This window comes from Dermacentor variabilis, chromosome 1 (assembly GCF_050947875.1).
Source record: "Dermacentor variabilis isolate Ectoservices chromosome 1, ASM5094787v1, whole genome shotgun sequence".
Lineage (NCBI taxonomy): Eukaryota > Metazoa > Arthropoda > Arachnida > Ixodida > Ixodidae > Dermacentor > Dermacentor variabilis.
The window spans coordinates 37,504,480-37,528,743 of NC_134568.1; the positions used below are offsets into that span (position 1 = coordinate 37,504,480).

A 24,264-nucleotide genomic window follows, 5' to 3' on the forward strand; every position below is an offset into this window, starting at 1 on the left:
AATCAGTGTGTACATGTCATTGTGAGAGGGAACGTTTTCGTTGTTTTGACGACGTCAAGGGTGAGACAGGCCGATTAGCCGTGGTCCAAAAAAGTTTGAACAAACACAGATGTCTAATGGCGGAAATGGAATAGAAAAAGATTCGGGCTTTACGTTATAGTTACCCTACGTTGTTTCTATCCCGAAAAAGAAAGCAAAAGAAGGAAGCAAAGAATTAGGAAATAAAACGAGGGAATCTAACCGCCACTAGCGAGCCAGCAAGCCTTTGTGTAATCGCTGTAATATTTTCCTTGGTGCCTTGATATTGGGCTGAGGAATTCATTGTCTTGATTTGTGGCGATCTTATTCCGTAAAGCGCCTGTGGTTTCACGAGGTAATTTGATGCTATTATTAGTGAACGGAAGGGGTAACTGTTATACGCATAAAATACGAAAGCATGAGAGCACAATGTATCCTTGTAAAAAGCCGGGAACGGAAAAACCGGGAACGTGGCGCCGTCATAACTCGAGTCACAGCGGGCGAGATGTATTACTCTCTGAGGAAAAAAGTCAAATGCTTTGATTTTTGAGAGCCGTTCGGGCCTGCGGTTACTGTGCGCAGCCGATTACCACGTCTGCGCACAAAACACGCAAACGTGCGCGCGCATGCTTGCGGATAGATGGTTCGCATTTACATCATCGTGGCCGCCATCTCGAGAAACTAACACATTCAGAAGCTGCGTAAACAAGAAAGTGACGATTGCACGCAAAAAGCACGTCTTTCACCTAGTGAAAAATCGGTAACAGTGATAATCGTGTTAGCAAAACAATGTACGCGTGAGATAAGCTGTGCTTACGCCATCGTGGCCACCTTGTTTAGGTGCTAACACGGTGAGAAGCTGAGTCCGTGACGTCACATGAAAAACATTTATGGAATATGCAAGAAGCCTGTGCACGTCTAGGAGAAACAGGAGTAGTGTTGCTTGCGGCAGGCTAGCCATGCAAAATCTGCCGGCAATCGCTTCGTTCGAGTGACAGCGCAGCTTAGGTAGAACAACGAGAAGTTCTTTTTTTGGTCCACTTGATCCATTTGCGTTTAGCTTATTATTTTTTTTTCATTTTGTTTTAAGCAATGATCGGTATCATCCTACACTTTCCTTGGCTTCATTATCTGTTGGCTTCATATGATTGTCCCGCCTTTCTTCGTTGAGGGCAGCAAACTATGAGGTACGTCTGGCTGAACTCCCGGACTGTTCTGCTTTATCTCTTCTTTCTTTCCCTCTTTCTACCTCAGTGCAAGCCTCCCTCATACCTTTTCCTGCGCCACCTTTTATTTTGGTTGACTGATTTCGCTCTCGTGCCTTTACGAGTAAATTATGCGCCAGTGGCACTTATAGCACCAGCATTACACTGTATATTTTCTTTATACCTTATCACCGTGTAACTCGGTTACTCTTTCGCCGGCAGCAAAACTGCAAATACGACCATGTGGAAATATTCACCGAGAGGCGCTACAGTAGAAGCCGGAAGTACTGGCGCTTCTGCGGCTCCTCTCTGCCACCCACTATCACATCCGAGGGCAGTATTCGCATCCACTTCTGGTCGGACACCTGGACCCAGAAGAGCGGCTTTGCGGCGGCTTTTCTCGCAGGTGAGTTGGGCGGCGTTCAGTTCCCGTCGTTACGCTATTATACTGTCCCACTGGCGTTAAAGCTATACGAATACTGCCATCTCTCTTTTCCAGTACGCTTGTCACCATCTAAAGATACGAGGGTTCTCGTGTCTAATGTTGAATTAATTCGGAAATTTTATCAATTTATTTCTTTATTTATTTAGTGGTTTTGTAGCGAAGAAGACAGGCGTGTGCTGCAGGCGCATCGTCAACGCCTTGCTCGAGAACAGGGGAGGTATTCTGTGAGAGTCCACCTAGTGGACTGTCCATTTCGGCCATTCCCGATTGGCTAGGGCCGCTCTTCTCCTCCTCGCTAGTATAGCTGCATCCAATCAGCAGCAGCTGAAATGGACAGTCCACTAGGTGGACTGTTACAGAATGCCACCCCAGAACTCGCGCGCTCAGTGCCCGACGCTTGATCAACAGGCCTGTCTGTGTATTGCGCAACGTTCTGGCTGGTTAATTAAACATCCTTGCATATTTGGTGGAGGTTGCTAGGTTGTTTAATATGTAAGGCGGTTTAATTAACAAGCCAGAACCTTCCACGTTACACAGGCAGGTCTGTTGACCAAGTGTCGGGCACTGAGTGCGCGACGCTCTGTTGTCGAGCGAGGCGTTGACGATGCCCTTGAAGCACACGCCTGTCTTCTGCGCTAGAATTGATTTATTATCGTACCACTGTTCAGTAAATCTAGAAGGAGGTTTATGTACAAAGTATATTTGCACGCCGAAGAAGCCAAGGTGGCCGAAGCGACACAAGCGCCACGCTCGACCGATCGTAATCTTCCAGTCATCTTCGATGTCAAAGCCTTCATTACTTAGCCACTTGTGCCCTTCCTGCCAAACTCTGTGGTTTTCCGCTATAAACTTCAGTTGTCTCGCCAGGAAGGCTGCGCATCGAGCCTTACGTTTCAGTGGTTTTAATAATTGCCAGGCGGTTACGCTTTTAAGAATATTCTATGGAACGAACTCGACTTTGGTGTCACTATGCTTCACTGCCACACGCAGTCATTACTTCCTTATTCTTTTCTTCTTTCTATTCAACCTTTCCTTCACCCCTAATGTAGGGTAGCAAACCGGACGCTTGTCTGGTTGACCTGCCGGCCTTTCGTCTCGTTGCTATCTCTCTCAGTTCTGATAGCAAATATGCACCATAATCACTTCAGAGTGATGGAAAGGGATGCTTGTACATAGCATATACCGTTCTAGTGCGTCCAGGAATACAACAGTTACTGAGGGCACCCTATAACTAGCTAGCGTGAAAATTCGTCTGTTTGGAAACTCGGCACAGTCTGTTTGGAAACTACCCACGCAAGCGGATTAACATTGCAGCCTCTCGGTGTGTGCACTGGTAAGTAAAGAAGCACTGCTTCGCATTTTCAAATTTGAATTTCTTTGCGTGCTAGGCGGATAAAACAGAATGCAGTAGTCATTTCTTAAAATGGGAAAATAATAATAATGATAAAGTTTTTGCTCTTCAAACACAATTCGAACGAGACTCTTGTCATTTTGCCACTTTGCTAAACTTTCTAAAGCGGAGTACAGCATAAATAATAAATACTTTGGGCTGTTTCTGCATAAAAGATACACTGCGATATATTCACTGCACATTAGTGGCAAATGTACTTCCAGTGATACAGTTGGATTAATTGCATTTGATATACAATAAAAAGGCTGTTTATAACCTAGTATCTGGCAGAAAAAAATGTCATCTAATCAAGGCTTCACTATTCAGAGCCCAAACAAAGACACCATTGAAAGAAATGCACATTCAAAACAGTGTTTGCGCGTGTGTTCTTTTCTGTCATGGAGTGTTTTGTGCCCTGTTCTTAGTCATACTTGAATCATAAACTAGCCTATACTTCCACCACAGTAATTGAGGTTTCTTTTCTTTCTACTCCAGCCGCCAAGACACTGCTCATATTTGTTCACCCCTTTAAACTCTATGGTCTCTGGGCGTACAAGTCAACCGTGAAATTGTCCCCACTGGGCCAGAATACTTGCAAGACTTCACCCAGAACCGTGATTTGTACATTTATTGTACTAACTTTTTGTTTCGCCATACTCTGCTTGCATGTTTGTCAGTGCTCCATCATTTCTCTTTTCAGGAACACGGACAAAAGAGATTATTCGTCCGCAAGCTGCCCATGCCAAGTAATAAGAAGCTCAACGGTCACCATAATGAGAACAGGTTCTCTTGCACAGCGTGCCTCACCATGAAATGTTTGTAAGTTTACGCGATAGAGGGGTGTGAGCCCTATCAGGAAAGCAGCAGTCTACAGTTTTGTATCGTACCGAGCGGGAATGCTAAAATTTGACATTCAAGCTTACTTACTTTTAAGGACGTTTTATGACAATCCCAGGAGTAACATGTTGAGTCGCAACGTGTTTGTTTTCTAATCATTATAGCCGTGATAACCAGAACAGAAACAATGTACCAAGCTACTACTTCCTAATGCACAAGCTCTATCATCTGCTCTTTGGAAATCATCATGACAGGAATTACCTCGAAGTACCACATGCTCCCTCACAATGTTTATTTGTTACATGAAAATGCAAAAAAAATTTAAAACCTTCAAAAATGCTCAGTGAAATTTTGAGAAAATGATACTTCATGTTGCCTGAAACTATGGCAGTCACTCTTCATTTTATTGCTGTATTTTTTGTTTAAGGCGCCGTCAGGACCATATGGCATTAAAGAGGCGAGTGGTTACAAATTAGTAGAGTAAAGCAAACAAACAAAGAAGTGCAGTGAGTTCTAGTAACCTAATGATTCTCCTGATTACATAATGTCAGCTAATGTTTTGCAGAAAGGTTGTTATCAGTGATGGCTATGATAATTGAGGAAAGGGGGTTCCATTCCCGATATATACGGGGGATGGAAAATTGGAAGGCTTCGCGCAATGTGACTCAATTCCTACCTTGCAATATGCGATATGAAGTGTACTGAGGCCGCAGTATGAAGTCGTCGTGGAGTGTAGTGTGATGACAAATTTTATGAAATAGCGAATGACTGGCGACACTGCGGTGGTTAGCTAGTGCAATGAGTGCTAGGTTAGTTTTCATTTAGGTTATACTCTTGGTACGGTTCTAATTAGAAAGAATGAAACGAGCCAAAAAGATTTTGAAATGTACTCGGAGTGAGTTTCGCTTAACATTCAGCCAATCAACAGTGGACGAGCAAAGGAATCCTCAGCGTGGAAAATTGTCTGCGTCACGACCCTCACAAATATGTTGTCTCGTTGAAACGTTGGCTCCAGGCTGAGGCTTCCCTTGCTCACCTCTGTTACTGAACTGTTACTGTTCATCTCCTTGCAACCTCTTCGCCTTGTTTGAATACAGAAACCGCGATGTTTTTTTTTTAACATGAAACCGCGAATTACACTTTCCAAAGATCTGTGAGCATCAATTGAGCTTACTTATAATTCTACTTGGTATCCTTGTTTGTTCACACAATATTTGCAGAGGTCCTTGTAAGCACTGTTGTCTCCATAACGTCCCTCGCTTTCTTACCAGTACTCCACTTGTGTTAGAGCATTTACTGGCGCACCTGAACACTAAATGTGCAGCAGAAATATCAAGAGCCGACAATATGTGATGTAAAATATAACGTTTATTTTTATCGCTACACGTTGTTGCGTTTCGCCTGCGACACGTGGTTTTGCCGGCGCGACTGCGGCGGGGCGGCAGACATTTTGGCCCGATCGTCGTCGCCGCAACACTCATCGGCAGGTGTTTCCAGGCGCGACTGCGGCGATGCGACCGCAAAGGGATCACCCTCGCATTCCAGTCATTGTGCCCGAAACAGGCGATGCCAAAGCAGGGATCATCCTCGCATTCCAGTCATTGTGCCCGAAACAGGCGATGCCAAAGCAGGGATCATCCTCTCATTCCAGTCATTGTGCCCGAAACAGGCGATGCCAAAGCAGGGATCATCCTCTCATTCCAGTCATTGTGCCCGAAACAGGCGATGCCAAAGCAGGGATCATCCTCTCATTACAGTCATTGTGCCCGACCGGCAGCGCTACAACAGGGTGCTACGAGATCGTGCTCGACAGGGTGCTACGAGATCGTGCTCGACATGGTGCTACGGCAGCGCTTCGACAGTGTGCGTCACCATTAGCCCATTGTACATTCACGTGCTCGTCTTTTGAGGGGTTCCTTCTTGCCCTCAACTGCGAGAGTATAAAAACAGCTGCCCCCGGACGCCAAAAGGAGGGCTCCGATTTCTTCTGTTGAGTGAAGTGCTCTCCCGTCTCTCTACTTCGGTCAAACCTGACCGCCAACTCTTTGCGATGTTAAAATAAACAAGTTGTTTCGTTGTTACCAGTCGACTCATGCTTTGCCGGGACCTTCGGATGCTTCCAGTTGTACCCCAGGCCGCCAGGCCAACGCTACCCTTGGGGCTTGCGACCCAGGTACAACCACGGGCGTCAGCGCCGAGTTCCCAACAGATCGTACCAGCGGTCCGACCCAAACATCTGGTTGGCAGCGGTGAGATCGCCTCCGACTTCAAACAACTGTCTGCCAGCGGTGAGATCGCGACAACGGAGGCCAGCAGCGAAGAGATGCAGTTGACTGTATGCTGAGCAGCTCATCGACGATCCGGGAGCAGTGCAACGAGCCCTGTGTGATGACTGGTTGCCTGCAGCGGAACGACTGCGCGGAATTCCTGCCTGCGAGGTTTGGTGAGTGCGGGACTTTCTTCTTCTGAGCTTTGCCAGGCTTTTGTTAGTGTTAGAAACAGAGCTGGTATTCGTGGTTGTCGTTGCTGCCGGGTTAATTTGCGGCAAGACAATAGTAAGCAGTAGAGAAAGCAGCATTCAGAGCAGCCATGGATTTGAAGTCGTTGCGCAAACCGAAATTGTTGGAGCTTGCAAGAGAGTTGGGTCTGGATGTCTCAGACAAACTAAGAAAACCTGAACTGCTAAAGGCTATTCTTGAGTTAGAGGCTGAGGATGACGAGCTGTCGGAATGCCTTGAGACTATTGAGGAGAGGTCAAAAAGACAGGAGCGCGAACTTAAAGAGCAAAAAGAGAAACAGGAGCGCGAACTTAAAGAACAGAAAGAGCGAGAGCAACAAGAGCGTGACCGTCAACACGCTTTGGAAATGAAGCGTCTTGAGGTAGAGATGGAACGCGCTCGTAATGGAAGTCAGGCACACGGTGCAGGAGAACGCGTATTGTTCAAAATGACTGACCTGATGCGGCCGTTTAAGCTTGAAGAGGACATTGGTTTGTTCCTGGTTAACTTTGAGCGAACGTGCGAGAAGCAGGGGTTCTCTCGGGAAACGTGGCCACAGCGCTTGCTCACTTTGTTACCCGGCGAGGCGGCCGACGTAGTCGCTCGCTTGGATAGAGAGGAGGCAGAGGATTTCGACACAGTGAAATCGAGTCTTCTAAAAAAGTACCGGCTGTCTGCGGAGGCGTTCCGTCGGAAGTTTCGGGAAAATGAGAAAGGCAGAAGTGAGTCATATACAGAGTTTGCGTATAGGCTTATGTCGAACATGCAGGAGTGGCTCAAAGAAGAGAAAGCGTTTGGTGACCACGATAAAGTTCTGCAGTGTTTCGGGCTAGAACAGTTTTATAGTCGGTTACCGGAGAACGTGCGATACTGGGTCTTGGATAGGCCAGACGTTTGTACGGTGGCTAAAGCCGCTGAGCTAGCCGAGGAGTTTGTGACGCGTCGGGCTCGCGGAGCTAAGGACGGTCAAAAGGGTGAATTTGGCTCGAAGTTTGAGAGGCCGAAGTTCACACCCATGAGAGCAAAGGGGAACACGCGTAGTGCGGATGCGAGTGGAAGCAGTGCGACCGAACCTAAGGAGACGGCGGCAGCCGAAGCCGAACGCAGAAAGCGGTTCGAGATGAGGCAAGCGCGCGTTTGTTATACGTGCCAGAAGCCGGGTCACTTTTCGGCGCAGTGTCCGGAAACAACACCAAAAGTTGTGTTTTTTTCAATAGGCAGCACTGACGAGAACATGAAGCTTCTCGAGCCTTACATGCGAGACCTCCTCGTGAACGGGAAAGAGTGCCGAGTGCTTCGCGATTCCGCAGCTACGATGGATGTAGTTCACCCATCTTACGTAGAACCCCATATGTTCACGGGCGAGTGCGCGTGGATCAAGCAAGCCGTGGAAGCTCATAGCGTGTGTCTGCCAGTAGCAAAGGTGCTTATTGAAGGACCTTTCGGAGCGCTTGAGACAGAGGCGGCAGTGTCATCTATGCTGCCACCCCAGTACCCGTACCTATTTTCAAACAGGTCCGATCACCTCCTGCGCGAGAAGGGGCTTTTGTTTGGTGAAGCTAGTGTTCAGGCCTTAACCAGATCGAAGGTTCGGGAGCTCGCTGCAAAGGCGGTGGTTGCGGGGCCGACGTTATCAAACAACGAAAGAGGGTCAGAGGCGCAGCAAGCTGATATTCAGAGCACGCCCGAACAGAATAAAATTGAGTCTGTAGCGTTGAAGGCGCCAGATACTGGAGAGGAAAATCCCGATTCGGGAAAGTTAGAAGAGCTATCTACTGATTTGCTCATCGCGCCTACGTCAGACGGACTTGATAGGTTGCTAAAAGTCAGCCGGTCGGCTTTGATAGCCGAGCAAAAAAAGGATGGCAGCCTGGAAAACGTGCGCTGCAATGTCAAAGAAGGTATCGCCAGGAAAACTGCGCGTTTTGTGGAAAGAGGTGGAGTCCTGTACCGGAAGTATCTAGACCGCCGAGGAGTGGAGTTCGATCAGCTGATCGTGCCTCAATGCTATCGTCAGGATCTGTTGCGCTTGTCACACGGGGGTTCGTGGTCCGGACACCTAGGAGTTAAGAAAACTAAGGACCGTCTCTTGCAAGAGTACTATTGGCCAGGGTGTTTTCGGGACGCAGACCATTTCGTGAGGACATGTGACACTTGTCAGCGGGTGGGCAAACCAGGGGACAAATCGAGGGCGCCGTTGAAATTGGTACCTATCATTACGGAGCCTTTTAGACGGCTCGTTATTGATACTGTGGGACCTCTGCCGGTAACAGCCACGGGGTACAGACACATTTTGACTGTGATCTGCCCAGCGACAAAGTTCCCTGAAGCAGTGCCGCTTAAAGAACTCAGCTCAGTTGAGATAGTTAATGCACTACTGTCCATATTTGCGCGAGTTGGTTTCCCTGCGGAAATCCAATCAGATCAGGGCACAGTGTTTACTAGCGCTTTGACGACAACTTTTCTCGAAAGGTGTGGGGTAAAGCTGCTACACAGCTCAGTGTACCACCCACAGTCGAATTCCGTTGAGAAGCTCCACTCCGTCATGAAGCGCGTGTTGAGAGCGTTGTGTTTTGAACATCGAACTGACTGGGAGCTGTGTCTGCCTGGGGTGATGTTTGCGTTAAGAACCGCGCCGCATGCGGCTACGGGGTTTTCGCCAGCTGAACTGGTGTACGGTCGCTCGCTTCGATCTCCGCTTCGCATGCTTCGAGAATCATGGGAAGGTAGGGGCGACGACCCAGTCGTGGTGGAGTACGTGCTTAAGCTCCTCGAACGCTTAAGAAGGGCACAGGAGTTGTCAGGTGACGCAATGACAAAGGCCCAGCAGAGGGCCAAGGTTTATTATGATCGGACAGCCAGGGCCCGTCGTTTTGAGGTTGGCGATGAGGTCATGATATTGCGCACATCGCTAAACAACAAACTAGACGTGCAGTGGGAGGGCCCAGCACGAATTGTTCAGAAACTGTCGGACGTTAACTACGTGGTAAGTCTGCCAGGAAAGCGGAAAGCACAGCAAGTTTACCACTGTAATCTGCTCAAACCTTATAGACAAAGGGAAGCAGTGGTGTGCATGATGGTAAACGTTCCTGAAGAGCTTCCGGTCGAGCTTCCGGGACTAGGCTCAGTGACGAACAGGGAAGACACCGGTCAAGTCATTAGTGACCTTATCAGTAAAGCGCCGCTGTCGCCTGAGCAGAAAACCGAACTACACCAGCTATTACAAGAGTTTCAAGGTCTGTTCTCTGAGAGGCCTGGTAGGACTTCTGTACTTACTCATGATATAGAACTTACCTCCACAGAGCCAGTACGATCCAAGGCGTATCGGGTGTCACCCCGCCAGAGCGATATTATGGAGGCTGAGGTAAAGAAAATGCTACAGCTCGGTGTTATTGAGGCAGGTGAGAGTGATTATACCTCCCCTTTGATTTTAGTTGAGGTACCGGGCAAGGAACCTCGTCCTTGCGTCGACTACCGCAGGCTTAATTCCATCACTAAGGATCAAATTTATCCGATCCCTAACATCGAGGAGCGCCTTGAGAAAGTAGTAGCGCTCAGTTTATTTCCACCCTAGATCTTGTCAGGGGTTATTGGCAGGTTCCACTTACAGAAGAGGCTAGTAGGTATGCGGCGTTCATTTCACCAATGGGAACATTCCGTCCTAAAGTGTTGAGTTTTGGTTTGAAGAACGCGCCATACTGTTTTTCAAGCCTCATGGATAAAGTGTTGCGGGGACAGCAAGAATTCGCTTTACCGTATCTAGACGACGTAGCGATATTCTCCGCATCCTGGTCTGAGCATATGGCACACTTGCGGGCAGTGCTAACCCGCCTGCGCGAAGCGGGCTTGACAGTAAAGGCTCCTAAGTGCCAGTTAGCACAGGCCGAGGTTGTCTACCTCGGTCACGTGATTGGTCAGGGTCGTCGCCGCCCCTCTGAGATAAAAGTGGCCGCTGTGCGAGACTTTCCGCAACCGCGCACGAAGACCGATATTCGGTCGTTCTTAGGTGTCGCCGGCTACTATCAGAGGTACATCCCTAGGTACTCTGATATCGCGGCTCCCCTGACGGATGCTCTAAGAAAAACAGAGCCTCAAACAGTCGTCTGGGACGAGACAAAGGAAAGAGCTTTTAGCGCCCTAAAGAGTGCCCTAACAAGCCAGCCTGTGCTACGATCGCCAGACTATACAAAAGGGTTCGTTGTTCAGTGCGATGCTAGTGAGCGAGGCATGGGCGTTGTACTGTGCCAACGGGAAAATGGAGAAGTAGAACACCCCGTCCTGTATGCTAGTCGTAAGCTGTCCAGTCGTGAGCAGGCGTATAGCGCCACCGAGAAAGAGTGTGCGTGTCTCGTGTGGGCCGTTCAGAAATTGTCATGCTATCTAGCCGGCTCGAGGTTTATCATTGAGACGGATCACTGCCCTCTCCAATGGCTGCAGACCATCTCTCCCAAAAATGGCCGCCTCCTGCGCTGGAGCCTCGCTTTACAACAATATTCCTTTGAGGTGCGTTACAAAAAGGGGAGTCTCAACGGTAACGCCGATGGCTTAAGTCGAAGCCCCTAACGTAGGAATCAGCCTCAAAATTGTTTGTTACTGATGTTTTTCTTCCTGAGGCAGGATTTTTTTTTTACATATTGCTTTTGTTTAGTGTTTCAAAGTGATGATATGCTTTCTAGTGCAATTTTTCAATTTGTGGACGCGTTCTGAGTGATGCTAGACTACTGTAAGGAACTAGGCAGTGGTATAAAAAGGGGAAAGAGCCTGGCAGGGCTTAGTGAGGGTTGTGCCGTGCTTGCTGACTGAGCGGTTGAGTTTCAGCGTAGTTCTAACGCTTGCCGGGAACGAGAACAAAAATGTGAACTCTCCCGAAGTCACTTTGCAGTGTCCCGTGCGAACCTGAACGAGAGAACGAGGCCTTCTCTGTGCGCTGCGCTCAAGAAACGTCGAGGGACGCCCGACTTCGGTTATGAGCATCATCGAGCGACATCCCTCCGGCCAGCGGATGCAGTCCCCTGTCCATCGGGATCTCCTTCCCCCGGCGGGGCGGTCTGTTGCGTTTCGCCTGCGACACGTGGTTTTGCCGGCGCGACTGCGGCGGGGCGGCAGACATTTTGGCCCGATCGTCGTCGCCGCAACACTCATCGGCAGGTGTTTCCAGGCGCGACTGCGGCGATGCGACCGCAAAGGGATCACCCTCGCATTCCAGTCATTGTGCCCGAAACAGGCGATGCCAAAGCAGGGATCATCCTCGCATTCCAGTCATTGTGCCCGAAACAGGCGATGCCAAAGCAGGGATCATCCTCTCATTCCAGTCATTGTGCCCGAAACAGGCGATGCCAAAGCAGGGATCATCCTCTCATTCCAGTCATTGTGCCCGAAACAGGCGATGCCAAAGCAGGGATCATCCTCTCATTACAGTCATTGTGCCCGACCGGCAGCGCTACAACAGGGTGCTACGAGATCGTGCTCGACAGGGTGCTACGAGATCGTGCTCGACATGGTGCTACGGCAGCGCTTCGACAGTGTGCGTCACCATTAGCCCATTGTACATTCACGTGCTCGTCTTTTGAGGGGTTCCTTCTTGCCCTCAACTGCGAGAGTATAAAAACAGCTGCCCCCGGACGCCAAAAGGAGGGCTCCGATTTCTTCTGTTGAGTGAAGTGCTCTCCCGTCTCTCTACTTCGGTCAAACCTGACCGCCAACTCTTTGCGATGTTAAAATAAACAAGTTGTTTCGTTGTTACCAGTCGACTCATGCTTTGCCGGGACCTTCGGATGCTTCCAGTTGTACCCCAGGCCGCCAGGCCAACGCTACCCTTGGGGCTTGCGACCCAGGTACAACCACGGGCGTCAGCGCCGAGTTCCCAACAGATCGTACCAGCGGTCCGACCCAAACAACGTCGTGCCTCTCGCCAGTATGTTATGAAAACAATGTGACATTGCACGTCGAGCTTATATAGCTGAGATTATATCTTTACTGATCACTTTTTTTTTAATATAGCTGCAATTGTCGAACGCAGACAATATACGTATAGTATGAAAGACGTCAAGCAGCACAGTTCGCAATACAAGTACGAAGGTAGCTCAGAAGAAATATCGTTCTCTTAAGCTTCGCTCTGCGTGCTTTAGCGGCACGCCGAACGCGATGAGAAAACGTCGCTCGATTTTAGCTTTCAATTCCATCAAATAGACGCCTATCTGTGCTTCTGCGTGTTGTAAACTAAGTGGTCGACACCATCAACTGCACCAGAGCTGTACGAAAATTGTGGACATGTGCTGCTTCATTCACCATTGACAATAAACAATGTAAGCTTACTTGATTGAAGTTTTTTTTTGCCAGTTGAGGCATCTCAGTCACCTGGTGACATATAGTAAAGATATCTGTATTCATGTTAGAGTACCGTACACACAAATACCTTCCGGCAAGCAGTAAGAAAACGCCCAGAACCAGCTAGCTAGCAGCTGGACAAGCCCCACCATGCAGTCGCTACCGTAGCGGCCATATTTCTCACTGTGTAATGATGGTTATATTAGTTTTGTGTTATTATTGTTTAGTTTGTATATTAGTCCTGTATTAGCATTATCATTACATAGGTACACAGTTTATATTAGGGAGAGAACGCTGTGATTAGCGCGTTTTGTTTCTATACAGACGACGCGCGCTACTTTGGTGCCACATCGTAGTCATCGTCGCACGTCTTGAGCGGCACTACATTCTTCTCACGCTTTCGTTCCGCCAGCGAAGAGAGCGAGAGAGCGGTGCTTTATCGTGGGGAAATTGTGCCATCACTGTCACCCGCGACAACACCCAGGGAGCGTCACATCGAGCCTTAAGGCCCAACCACTGACACGCGTCGGCAAGCTTCGGCACGCGCCAATGCGTCAAAAGCGTCAAAAGCCTCGGTCGGGAACAGGGTGGAGCATGGCGACGCACAGAAATTTTGTCGACTGCCGATGCTTCGCCGGCGTGCACCAATCAGAGGCTGCGATGCGTCGCCGGCCTCAACCAACCGCAGGCTGCGAGGCCTTCGGCTGCTATACCTATTAACGGCTGCGGATGCGAAGACGCCGACACCAACGATCGTCCAAGTTCTTTGCACGCACGACGCACACGACAATGTTCCTGTACGACAGCGTTGTAATAGTAGACCGACAATGACGCGACGGAGGACCGTGGGTGTGGCAGTGCGACGTGAATCCGAACCGACTTGAAACGATGCCGACAAATCCAACCTCCCCACTAGGTTCCGCCGGTCTCAGCGCGATCGTCTGCTAAAACATCCAACCGAATCACGATTATACCACAACGTCTGTGCTTGGTGTATATATATTTTGTTGTGCTCGAAACGAATGGAAACATGCTTCCGAACACCGAAATCTGGATAATCGGCACTCGCCTAGCGCCGATGCTGTTTACATTACGCGTAGTTCTAGCGCGTCCATCGAGTTCATAACTGCCGAGTGAACGAGCCCAGCTGTAGAACTCTGTTGAAGGACATGAATTTTCAGGTCCGCTTGGCGCTACAGCGATTTAAAATATGGCACTTCTGACTTCGTGTTGTGTGTGATGTGATGAATGAACCGTGTCGAACTTCGGGTGGTGGACCGCGGCGTGTTTCGTGTGGTCCCAGGTGACTCAAGTTTAACGGGTGAGCTCTGCGCTATTTCCAGTGGCAAAGGTAACTTTTGAAAGCGAATGACACTAGTAGCCGAACAATGGGAAGTACATACGTCATCAGCCATGCCATCCGTTTCAGCTGAAAGTGCGCTGTACTATTCGGCATGTGAATCCAGTTAAGTACATTTTCACTGTACTCCTTCACTCACTTTTTTCAAGTGCATGCGTATTATGGGCTTGTTGGAGATAAATCGCTGGTGCGGAACGCAAGAACGCGGACGCACTCAAGGAAAGGTGACACAGCGCAGGTATGTTTGAGTCATTGTTTCCTTATACTTGAGCACTGCAAAAAGAAATGATCTCTTTGCAGTATGTGCACCGTGTACATTGCATAGGACCTAGCATGCAGCCGCATATACCAGGATTGCTTCGATGCCTGCTTGAGAAGCAGCAGGTACTGAGTCAATAAAAGTGTAATTGGCTTTTGATCTCTTTTTTTTTCTTTATGGAGAGAGCGGGTGGTGTGAGAGAATTGCGGGGAAAGTGAAAAGGTGTCATCAGTGCTTTGTGCAGTCGGTATGCTTAAACTGCCCAAATCTCCTCTACTTCCAGTAAAATGTTTCTCGCTGCAATACTATAAACTGTAGTCAGGAAAAAGACCAACTGAAAAGCAAGTTCGTAATGCATCTTCGGAGAATCTGTTTGACTAACAAGTTAATATTTCCAATGCAACATTACGCCGATGTACATCATATGCGCTTGAAAGAAATACGTTCTGTAAAGGCTAACGACTGCACCTACAAACTTTGTAGGTCCAGTCTTTGTGCTACTACAAGCAACAAACTTTGTAGTAGCACTGCAAAAAGTCCTGCCATGCGTATCAGCCACAACAAAACTGCTGCGTGTCCAACCTACTTTCTCGGAGGCACCTCTATAAAGACTGTTCGGGCCCTTCCCATTCTGGGTGTAACATTCAGCTCTTCTCTCAACGTTTCGCCATATGTTCGGGCCCTTCTCCTTCTGGGTGTAACATTCAGCTCCTCTCTCAACGTTTCATCATATGTCCCCAGCACTTTATCTAAGCATCGGCCCATTCTTGGGTTTGTGTCCGGTGTCTCCCTTCTCTGATGACTTAAGGTTTTACAAGCACTCTACACTTCTATCATTCTGTCACGACTTGAGTATTGCTCATAAGTATAGTTCGTGTAGCAAACTCTCATCGTTGACAAACTTGAGCTTGTTCAGTGCCGGCAACACGCACCCTCTACTCCCCTCTTTTCGGTCGTCGCAAGCTTATACAAGCGTACGAGGACTCCCTCAAAGCCCTCAAGTTGGACACCCTGCAATACCAGCGCCACATTGCACTAGTCTCTATTTTCGGCAGGGTGCATGATGGCTCTCTGGACAGCTCTCGTTTTCTTCAATCCGTCTGAACAAGCGGTCAGCACAGCCTGAGCCCCATCACGCATGTAGGGCCCGACACCGCAACTCCATGCTTATATCTGACATACGGAGCTTTCTCTCCACTCCCCTGGCCATTCCGACTCGCCTTCCTTGCGAACGAACTGAATTGGCACTCCTGCGTATTGTGCACCCGTCGACGGTGTCTGTGTGTGCTCTATCTAGATAGCTGGCTATCAGATGCTCTAGCGTACAGGCATCAGCCTTTCTTTTAGTCTTGCCAGCTGTCTAGAATGCCATGTTACCACTAAGATTATTATTATTATTATTATTATTATTATTATTATTATTATTATTATTATTATTATTATTATTATTATTATTATTATTATTATTATTATTATTTGAATCACTACGAACGCTGAATGTGTTGAAGCAATCGTGACACGTAATTCAAGCTATTTCTGGAGCTTCGTGCACTGTCACTCTTCTAAAAAGAGCGCCAAGATGTAAGTGTTCTTGATGAAAATGGTGATGTCTCGAACAATCGTGATGCTTTTGCAGAACATTTCTGTTCTTTATATGGTGTAAAAGACACTACAGGTAACCTTTCTCTTCAGTCTGACACGGTGTATACGCTATCAATCAATGAAAACTTTGTTTTCAAGTGCATGAAGCGCCTGAAACCTGCCCTTTTTTGTGGTGCTGGTGGTATTCCTACCATACTGCTTAAGATGTATGGAAGCATACTTGTTCCCTTTTCTCACAAGCATCTTCCATAGCTCCCTAAAGTCTAGTACATTTTCTAGCAAACGGAAGGTAGCGTGGATATTGCCCCTGCACAAATCGGGCGCTAGACGTGCAGTTACTACATGCCGGTCTATATCTATCATCTGCGTTGCGTCAAAAGCCTTTCCATAGGTATTGCATTCCTTGCTTTCTGATAGTGTTGTTACGTCTCAACACCACAAAGGCGTTAAATGGACGTTTACCACGTGTCAAACCACCACCCCTCTTATCCAGACGTCAACACAGCGTGGATACCGACTGTTGAAGGGTTCCACGAAAGTCGCTCGCCCCACCATTACCTAGAAATCTCAGCAAAAGATGAAAACGAGGGGGACAACGACGACGAGGTTGTTGTCACCGGTTGCTTTCTTAGCACAGATTCCGAACCAGTCTCTTCGGAGGCGGAGTTACGGCGAGTTGTTGCGAGCATGGGCATGGTATCGCAATGTAATCAACCATCGTGATTTGCTGCTCAACACTCTTCAGATTTCCTAGTAGACTCGCCTAGGAAAGAGGATGGTATTAAAATCAGAGACTTTTCGAGAGAGAAGACATAGGGTCCTAATGTGAACTTGGATCTTTAACTTGCTCCGGCATGAAGTGGGCTTCCGTAACTGGAGCCATATAAGTAAGCTAAATAAACCCTTTTTCCTTCATATTCTACAACTTGACGTAGTAGTCGATGGGTTTGGTGGATTCCATGCCCTGAAGGCCACCCTAGGCGCAACAGTGTTAAGAACATTTTAATGAATAAACAGCATGGCTCGGTGTGCCGACGGCTTAAAGCTATTTGAGACTGTCAACAGTGTTCACCACTGCGTCGACCTCCAAAAATAATTTTTCTTTATGCGTCTAAACTAAATTGATGCATCTCTTCAAGCACCCCTTTTGCATTCTGGCGACCATAGTTCAGCCTTCTCGAGTATACCTCAACTCGCACCTCTGCACTCAAGTCTTAATTAATTTGAAACTTTGCGCCTGTACAAGGTTATCCATGGCATCCTACATTCCCCAAAGCTTCTCGATCATATGCAATTTTTAGTGCCGCAACAGTATACCAGGCAGCATTGCGCATTCTCACCCGGGAATTGTGCAATTAGAAATTGTCATATATATGGCTCGACTCCAAAAAAAGTAATAAGAATTGTGCCTGTATTGATATATTTCAGAGTTCATTTCATGTGTTTTGTATATATTTAGATAATCATGTTGTAACTCCCACTAACGCTTCCTCAATTTCTTTTTCCTTATTTGTTTCGTTACCTCGCAGTGTTTTGTCTACCACTTCTGTGTTCTCGGCCCATTTTGGCTCGCATATTGCTTTTAAGTGCACCAGTACGAAGGCTTTCTAGCTCTTCATGGGCACTATAACAAACATTGATTAGTATTGTAGTACAAAGTCGTGTTTTTTACTAATATTGTTACAGGGCGACAATTAAAACAGCGGGAATTAAGAAAGTGCAATAAAATGCCATGTGCCTGATCATATGCGCTGTGCTATTAATTTATTCTGAAGTTCAATAACGGTTGGCTACCGTATCCAGTGTTGTGCAATAAAAAAATAAGCCACAGCAATTATTTCAAGCCTCGCAGATCAAATTGAATGTATTTCTCAATCAAAACGTCACAGTAGGCTAGAAACAATGAACTGATATTTTTTTTGTGTGGTGACTTGAAGTGTATAAATGTGAAAATAACCTGTTTATAATATATTATGCAAATGAGCTGCCTCCATACTTTTGAATAAGTGCTTGAATAGTACGACTTGGCAAAGGGCAGCAAAAGACACCAATAAAGCCCTCCTATTCTCAAGTTTGTATTGTCTGACGGTATGTCATTTCATTAATGTCGAGAAAGACAGACTTGACAAGTTGAAACCAGTTACTATATAACATGGGCTTTACAGAGCGAAAATATTTCTAGCAATACACTCAATGCCGCTCAGTGTGAAGGCCTCCGGATGCGGGGTTGATGCTTCAAAACAACCTAGTTAAATAATTTAGGTGCTTCATTGGCAAGATTAGACAGAAACAAGAATCGGGAGGAGACAAGCTACGAATCACGCAAATTTTAGCTGTTCTAGATCTTTTTTTTTTTGCGAGTATGAACGCTACGTGTGTTCCAGTTCTTTTCGCTGATTTTATCTGAACCCACTTTTTCGCGTTTCTTTCATACACCAACAAGCGCTAATATATTGACACGCATACTTTTTTATCTGCATCCCGTGAACGCATTTCACCAGCTAACGAATGTTAAACTTTATCGCTCGGCGCAGGACCCGCCTGCACATATCGGAAATTTCGCGCATGTTATCGATGGTTCTATCAATTTTATTTTATTTATTTTATTTCCAATACTGTGAGCCCTGCCGGGCTGTTACAGGCTGGGAATACAGAGCACAAAGTTCACGCAAAGAACGCAGTCAAGTTTTCTTCAAAAGAGTCTGTTATTGTTATTGTTATTGTTATTGTTATTTATTGTTATTTATTACCCTGTTATTGCTCGGAAACACACAAGAATTCAAGTTATTCCACTCAACAATTGTCTTGACAATGAAAGAGTGCTTAAAGACATCAACTCTTGGCACATAAGGCATTATAGCGTAATTGTGGTTAGTTCGTGGTGAAACCCTTCCAGGAGGCTTCAAATACAAACTGGAATTCAGGTTCAGCTCATTGTGATAGAGTTGATATAAAAATTTAAGGCGCGCGATTTTCCTGTGCACAGCCAACGTAGTGAGACCAGCCCTATCGAGCATGGAGGTTACCGAATGCGTTTTGTCGTAATCAGAAAAAATAAACCTAACCGCCATTCGCTGAATGCGCTCTAATTTATCTGTTATGTATTGTTGATGAGGGTCCAAAATTATACAAGCATACTCTAAATTTGGTCTAACAATGGTAGTTTATGCCTAAAGTTTAATATCTGGTGCAGCATCTCTCAATTTACGCCGTAACAAACCAAGCTTGCGCTGGGCTGATCCACATATGTTTTCGACGTGTTCATTCAAGTTGAGGTTACTCGTGATTGTTACGCCAAGATATTTCAGCTTTGTGGAACGCTTAATTACATTATTATTTAGAGCGTACGAAAACATCAACGAAGTTTTCTTAGTTGTAACTGTCATGCAAACAGATTTATCAAAATTGATTTGCATATGCCATTTTTCACACCAGTTATAAATTCGACATAAAGCATCATTTAGTCGTTCTTGATCAGAAACCCTTTTAACGCGGCAAAACAAGAGGCAGTCATCGCCAAACAACCGCACTTCAATCATGGGATGTACATCAGTTGCGATATCATTAATATACAGTAGGAACAAAATTGGACCCAAGACCGAGCCCTGAGGTACACCTGATGATACAGGAAGGAAGGTGCGACGGACTTTGGAAAGGTGATTGCACATGCGGCACGAATTGTGTAGTAGTTTGTCGAAGGCGCGTGGGCACCGGCAAATACGCTGAAACGTTCGACGACTGATATATGAAAGCAGACGCGCTTGACCCGAACAGCAGATTTTCGACGATCGCCGACTTTGCTCATCGCTTTCGTTGCGCTTGAGCGTTACTTGTTTTGCTGGGCACAAGTTCGCCCAGTAAAGAGTCAAATTCCTAACACCCAGTTTTGACTCGGCATCATTCTTCGCCGTCACTTCAACGTGATAATAATTCTAATACAGAAATGTCAATGATACTATGCACACCTAATTCTTACATAGTTGGCTATGCAAAGAGCCACCAAAATTGAACTCGTACGACAGCTTCTGATATGACATGGCGTGATTGTGCAGGTCCTTGCAAAGCGATCTTGTAGACAGACGACCGTGCAGACGACGACGCGAGCCCTGATGTCGATATTTTGTGTAGTATCGTCACATCAAAAGTAAAAAGGAGCCGTTGCTGCAGGCGTGCCTTCATTAATCAAACCAGTTTTTTATATCTAGAAGAGCATACAGATCACTAACCTATTGTTTCAAGTTCAATTTAGATCAATCTGTTTTAGGCAGGTGTTTCATGGTTGAAGACAAAATAGTCCAGAAACAGCGAACCGCAGCCTAGGAGCGAGCGTCGGCGTGGTTGCTTGCCTTTTGCCTCCTACGGACGCGAAGCGACGTGTTCGCTTGTCGGCGCGTGCCGAAGCATACCGACGCATGCCAGTGGTTGGACCTACAGCCACAGAACACCTATATATATATATATATATATATATATATATATATATATATATATATATATAAACAGCGCACTCTAGTAGGGCCTAAAGACCCTTAAACTTCGTAAAGTAGTGCCACGCTTTGAAGAATGCCGCCTCCTCCTCACGCGCGCCAGCCGAGGCCGACGCCGCGTCGCTATTGGCCTAATAGCATCACGTGGGCCCTTGCGCCGTGCATCAGCGCCATTATTGCTCGAGAAGCGTCTACGGAGTGGCGAGGAGCGCATGTTGGCACCGTTGCTACGATCGAGCAGTGTAGGCAGCGCCATGAAGCGTGAAAGAGAGGAGAAACTAGGAGGAGTGAAGGCGGAGGAGGAGAGTGTCGCTTATGTACGACGTTTAAGGGGCTTTAGTTGGGCCTTTACTCGTAGCCGCTCCATAGAATAAAGAACCAACTTTAGAGAAGGGAAACTACCTTCCGCAGTGGTACGAAAATAAGCAGCGGCAACGCATGGAACTTACTAGGTGGACGCCAGATTGCGCTGCTTAACCCGGAAGCGGAAGTCCGTTTCTTTAGAGCAAAATTCAATATGGCCGCTTTTTGCCGGCAGCGTGCGCTGGTGCGCGCCGTACTTTCCCAGCCAGATATGCGGCCTGCCTCAATGCTTTGGCTGCCACGTAGCTGGTGCGTTATAATTGTCAGGAGACCAAAAAGCCTCTACTGACGCCATAAAAGAAGCCACAAGTGAGTGAACAGAACGTGCGACTTTATTGGCAGAAGATAAGCAGTGTACATTCTCGTGCAATAGCAGAACTAAAATTTGCATGTCGAGATACGCTGGAATTTTTGACGCGAGCTCGTAAGCGGCTCACCGTCGTCGTCGAACAAAGCGGTCTAGTAACGAGCGACAACCAGCGGCGCAAGCAGATTGGACAGAGTGTCCGGCCTGTTTGCAGCGGCAGTCGCCGTTAAAGATGAGCAACTTGCATTGCGATGCTATCGGGTGATGCAGGCATCTGCTGCAGCAGCCAGCACGGCGACATGGACTACCCGGCATTTTAGCGTTGACTCCTTTCCAACCTGCACGTTACTTTTCTTTCGGGGGCCGTAATGTGGGGCTCACACTTGGTGTCCCACATTGTCTCAATATGGACAAGTCGCTTTCGTGGGCATCACCTTCATCAGCCACTTTAGCGGGCCTTTGCACCCAACTTCACACACGTCGGACCATGTAAGCACGTACGCTGGTCTCCGTTTGTGCTTAATCGCGGCCGAAAAAGGCCGTAGGCACAATTTTCCCATGGCTGCAGCAGGAAAGGCTGAACGGGGAGCACGAATCACGGTGTGTGTAAATTGGGAGTCAATGTCGCTGTGCAGATTTCAGGAGCAAATGCTTACTTCGAGAGACTGCTTTCCAATGCAACTGACCAGGCCGCCACATCCGATAATCATAACACGGCGACCGTAACCAAGTGAGATAACAGCAAAAATAAACAACAGTCAATCACCCCATAGTGTTCAGAAAGTACATTATACATTGGCTACAAACCATATGGCAACAGCGAGCATTCAAGTACACGGGTCTCTTACGGTACATTCAGCCGCCTACCTACAGGCATAGTGCTTGCCTTCGTCGCACGTGGTGGTCTCGTAACGAGCGACAACCAGCAGCAGAAACAGATTGGACAGTGTCCCACCTGTTTGCAGCCACAGTCACCGTTAAAGATGAGCAACTTGCATTGCGAAGCAATCGGGTGACGCAGCTAGGCATCTGCTGCTGCAGCCTCCACAGCGACATGGACTACCCGGCCTTTTAGCGTTGACCCCTTTCCAACCTGCACGTTTCTTTTCTGTCGAGAGCCGCTAATGTGTGGCTCGCATTTGGTGTCCCACTTTGTCTCAATATGGACAAGTCGCTTTCGTGGGCATCACCTTCGGCAGCCATTTTTGCGGGCCTTTCCACCCATACGGCTGTCAACTTCGTACACTTCCAACCATGTAAGCACATATGCTGGTCTCCGTTCTGAGCAAATCATGGCCGAGGTAGGCCACAAGCACAATTTGCCCATGGCTGCAGCAGGAAAGTACGAAGGGAACATCAGTTACGGTGCGTGTATACTGGGAGTCTATGTCGCTGTGCAAACTGCAAGAGCAAATGCTTACCTTGAGAGACTGCTTACCAACGCAACTGACCAGGCCCCCACATCCGAGAAATGTAACACGGCGACCAAAACCAAGTGGTGCAGCAAAACCAGATTCTGCAATCAATCATTCAGTGTAGCTTGCGCAAAGACCCAGGCTATCGAGGAAGAAGAGCAATCATCAACGAGACTAGGAATATGGAAAATGAGAAATCTTGCATTCAAGAGAGAAGCCACTTTACTCTGCAACCATTGAAGGCCAAAAACATCAAGAAAAGCACAATGGTGCATATCACATGGTGTATAGGTTAAAGGGAAGCTGAAAGGTTTTCCAGAAAAAATGAGTGAAGAGCAGTACGCCGTGGTTTTCAACCCTCTGAATTCGAATATCGCATCGAAATTCAGTGAAAGAAAGCGCAAACATATTTTATTTCGTCGAAAAGTGCAGCAGCAGACACGCCCAGCTCGCGCGCCTCGTTTGCGCCTGTGATTGGTCGGGCGCCTCGTGACGTCAACAATGGTGTTCGTCCGGACCGACTGCTGCCGCTACACACGAAGCACGGTGCAAAGTAGTTTGGTGGTGTTTTGCTGAGACGGTCATGGAAATTTTCGAGAGCTTGCGTTTCTCTGAGGAGTTCGGCGTTAGGTCCAAACTCTACGAGAGCGATTTTGCGCGCGACGGTGACGGGCGACGGCTACGAGCGACAAAACGGGCTGTCGCTTGAACAAATCGCTCGGTGTTGTCGCTCGATCGCTCGTTTCTATAAATCTAGAGCTCGTCGCTCGTCGCCCGGAAATGCCATGAGCGACTAGCCAATTGTGCGAAGCCGAAACTGGATGTACATAACTCAAATACTGCTGTTTGTCGCACGGAACGAGCAAACTATTGAATTTTACACTTGTAAGAATAAGAACCTAGTGCAAGACCTTCAGAAATATTTTATGCTCCTTCTTCAGTAAAATGCATCAACTTAAATTGATAAAGCATGCGTCACGCTAGTTTCGGCGCGTATATTGCTGCCCTCATACCGGGAAGTCGTCGCTCAAAGCCGTCGCTCGCGTGGAGTTCGGCTTGCAGACGACGAGTGAACGCGACAGCCATCGCCTCGCTTGTAGCGCTGTCGCTGTCGCATGCAAGATCACTTGTAAGGGGTTTATACTTGTACATACTACACGTGCGTGCATACTTGTACATACTACATGTACGAGCCGATTGCGAAGAGCCGGCCTCTCCAAGAAGCAAAAAATGCTAGTGCAAGCACTGCTTTCCGCGCGAACGAAGGCGAAGTGTTAGCATCTCATTGTGTTGGAAATGTTATTTGGCGAGTATGTTTTTTGCTAAGCTGCATTCAGCGTTCCAGTGAGTACGTTTCCGGGCAAACAGCTGTAGTGCTATGTTCCTGCATGCCTCCTCGTAGAACGTAAGCGGTGATGCGATCTTCAGCATTTGTGCGCTGCCCCAAAGCTGTCGGCAATCTACACAGACGGTTTAAACGCGGGAAAAGTTTACCGGCTGTTGTAGCACGTGTAGCATAGAACCTTCATCAGCGCGCCATCCGTACGCTACTCATAACCGGCGAATTCCGTCCGCTACGTAAAATGGTCGGTTTCTTTTGTGTGCGAGAGAAGGGGAAGTGCAGCGTCTTGGCGTGAGCAGGCTTTCCAACACATGCAAATTTTACGCTTGCAGTGCGTTATGGTAGCTGCGTGCAAGCTATTTCACGACACACGTGCGAATAGAAAATTCTCGGCGCTTGGCGATGAAAC

General features: G+C 47.5%; 1 protein-coding gene across 2 annotated transcripts in view; it reads left to right on the forward strand.

Moving 5' to 3' along the window:
- LOC142576546 (uncharacterized) overlaps positions 1-24,264 on the forward strand; it is a 146,604-nt gene that overhangs the window by 30,960 nt on the left and 91,380 nt on the right. For both annotated transcript variants that reach the window (XM_075686715.1, XM_075686721.1), the window contains exon 3: positions 1,446-1,629. In XM_075686715.1, coding sequence (XP_075542830.1) covers positions 1,446-1,629 — 184 coding nt within the window. The remainder of the gene's footprint in view (positions 1-1,445; positions 1,630-24,264) is intronic.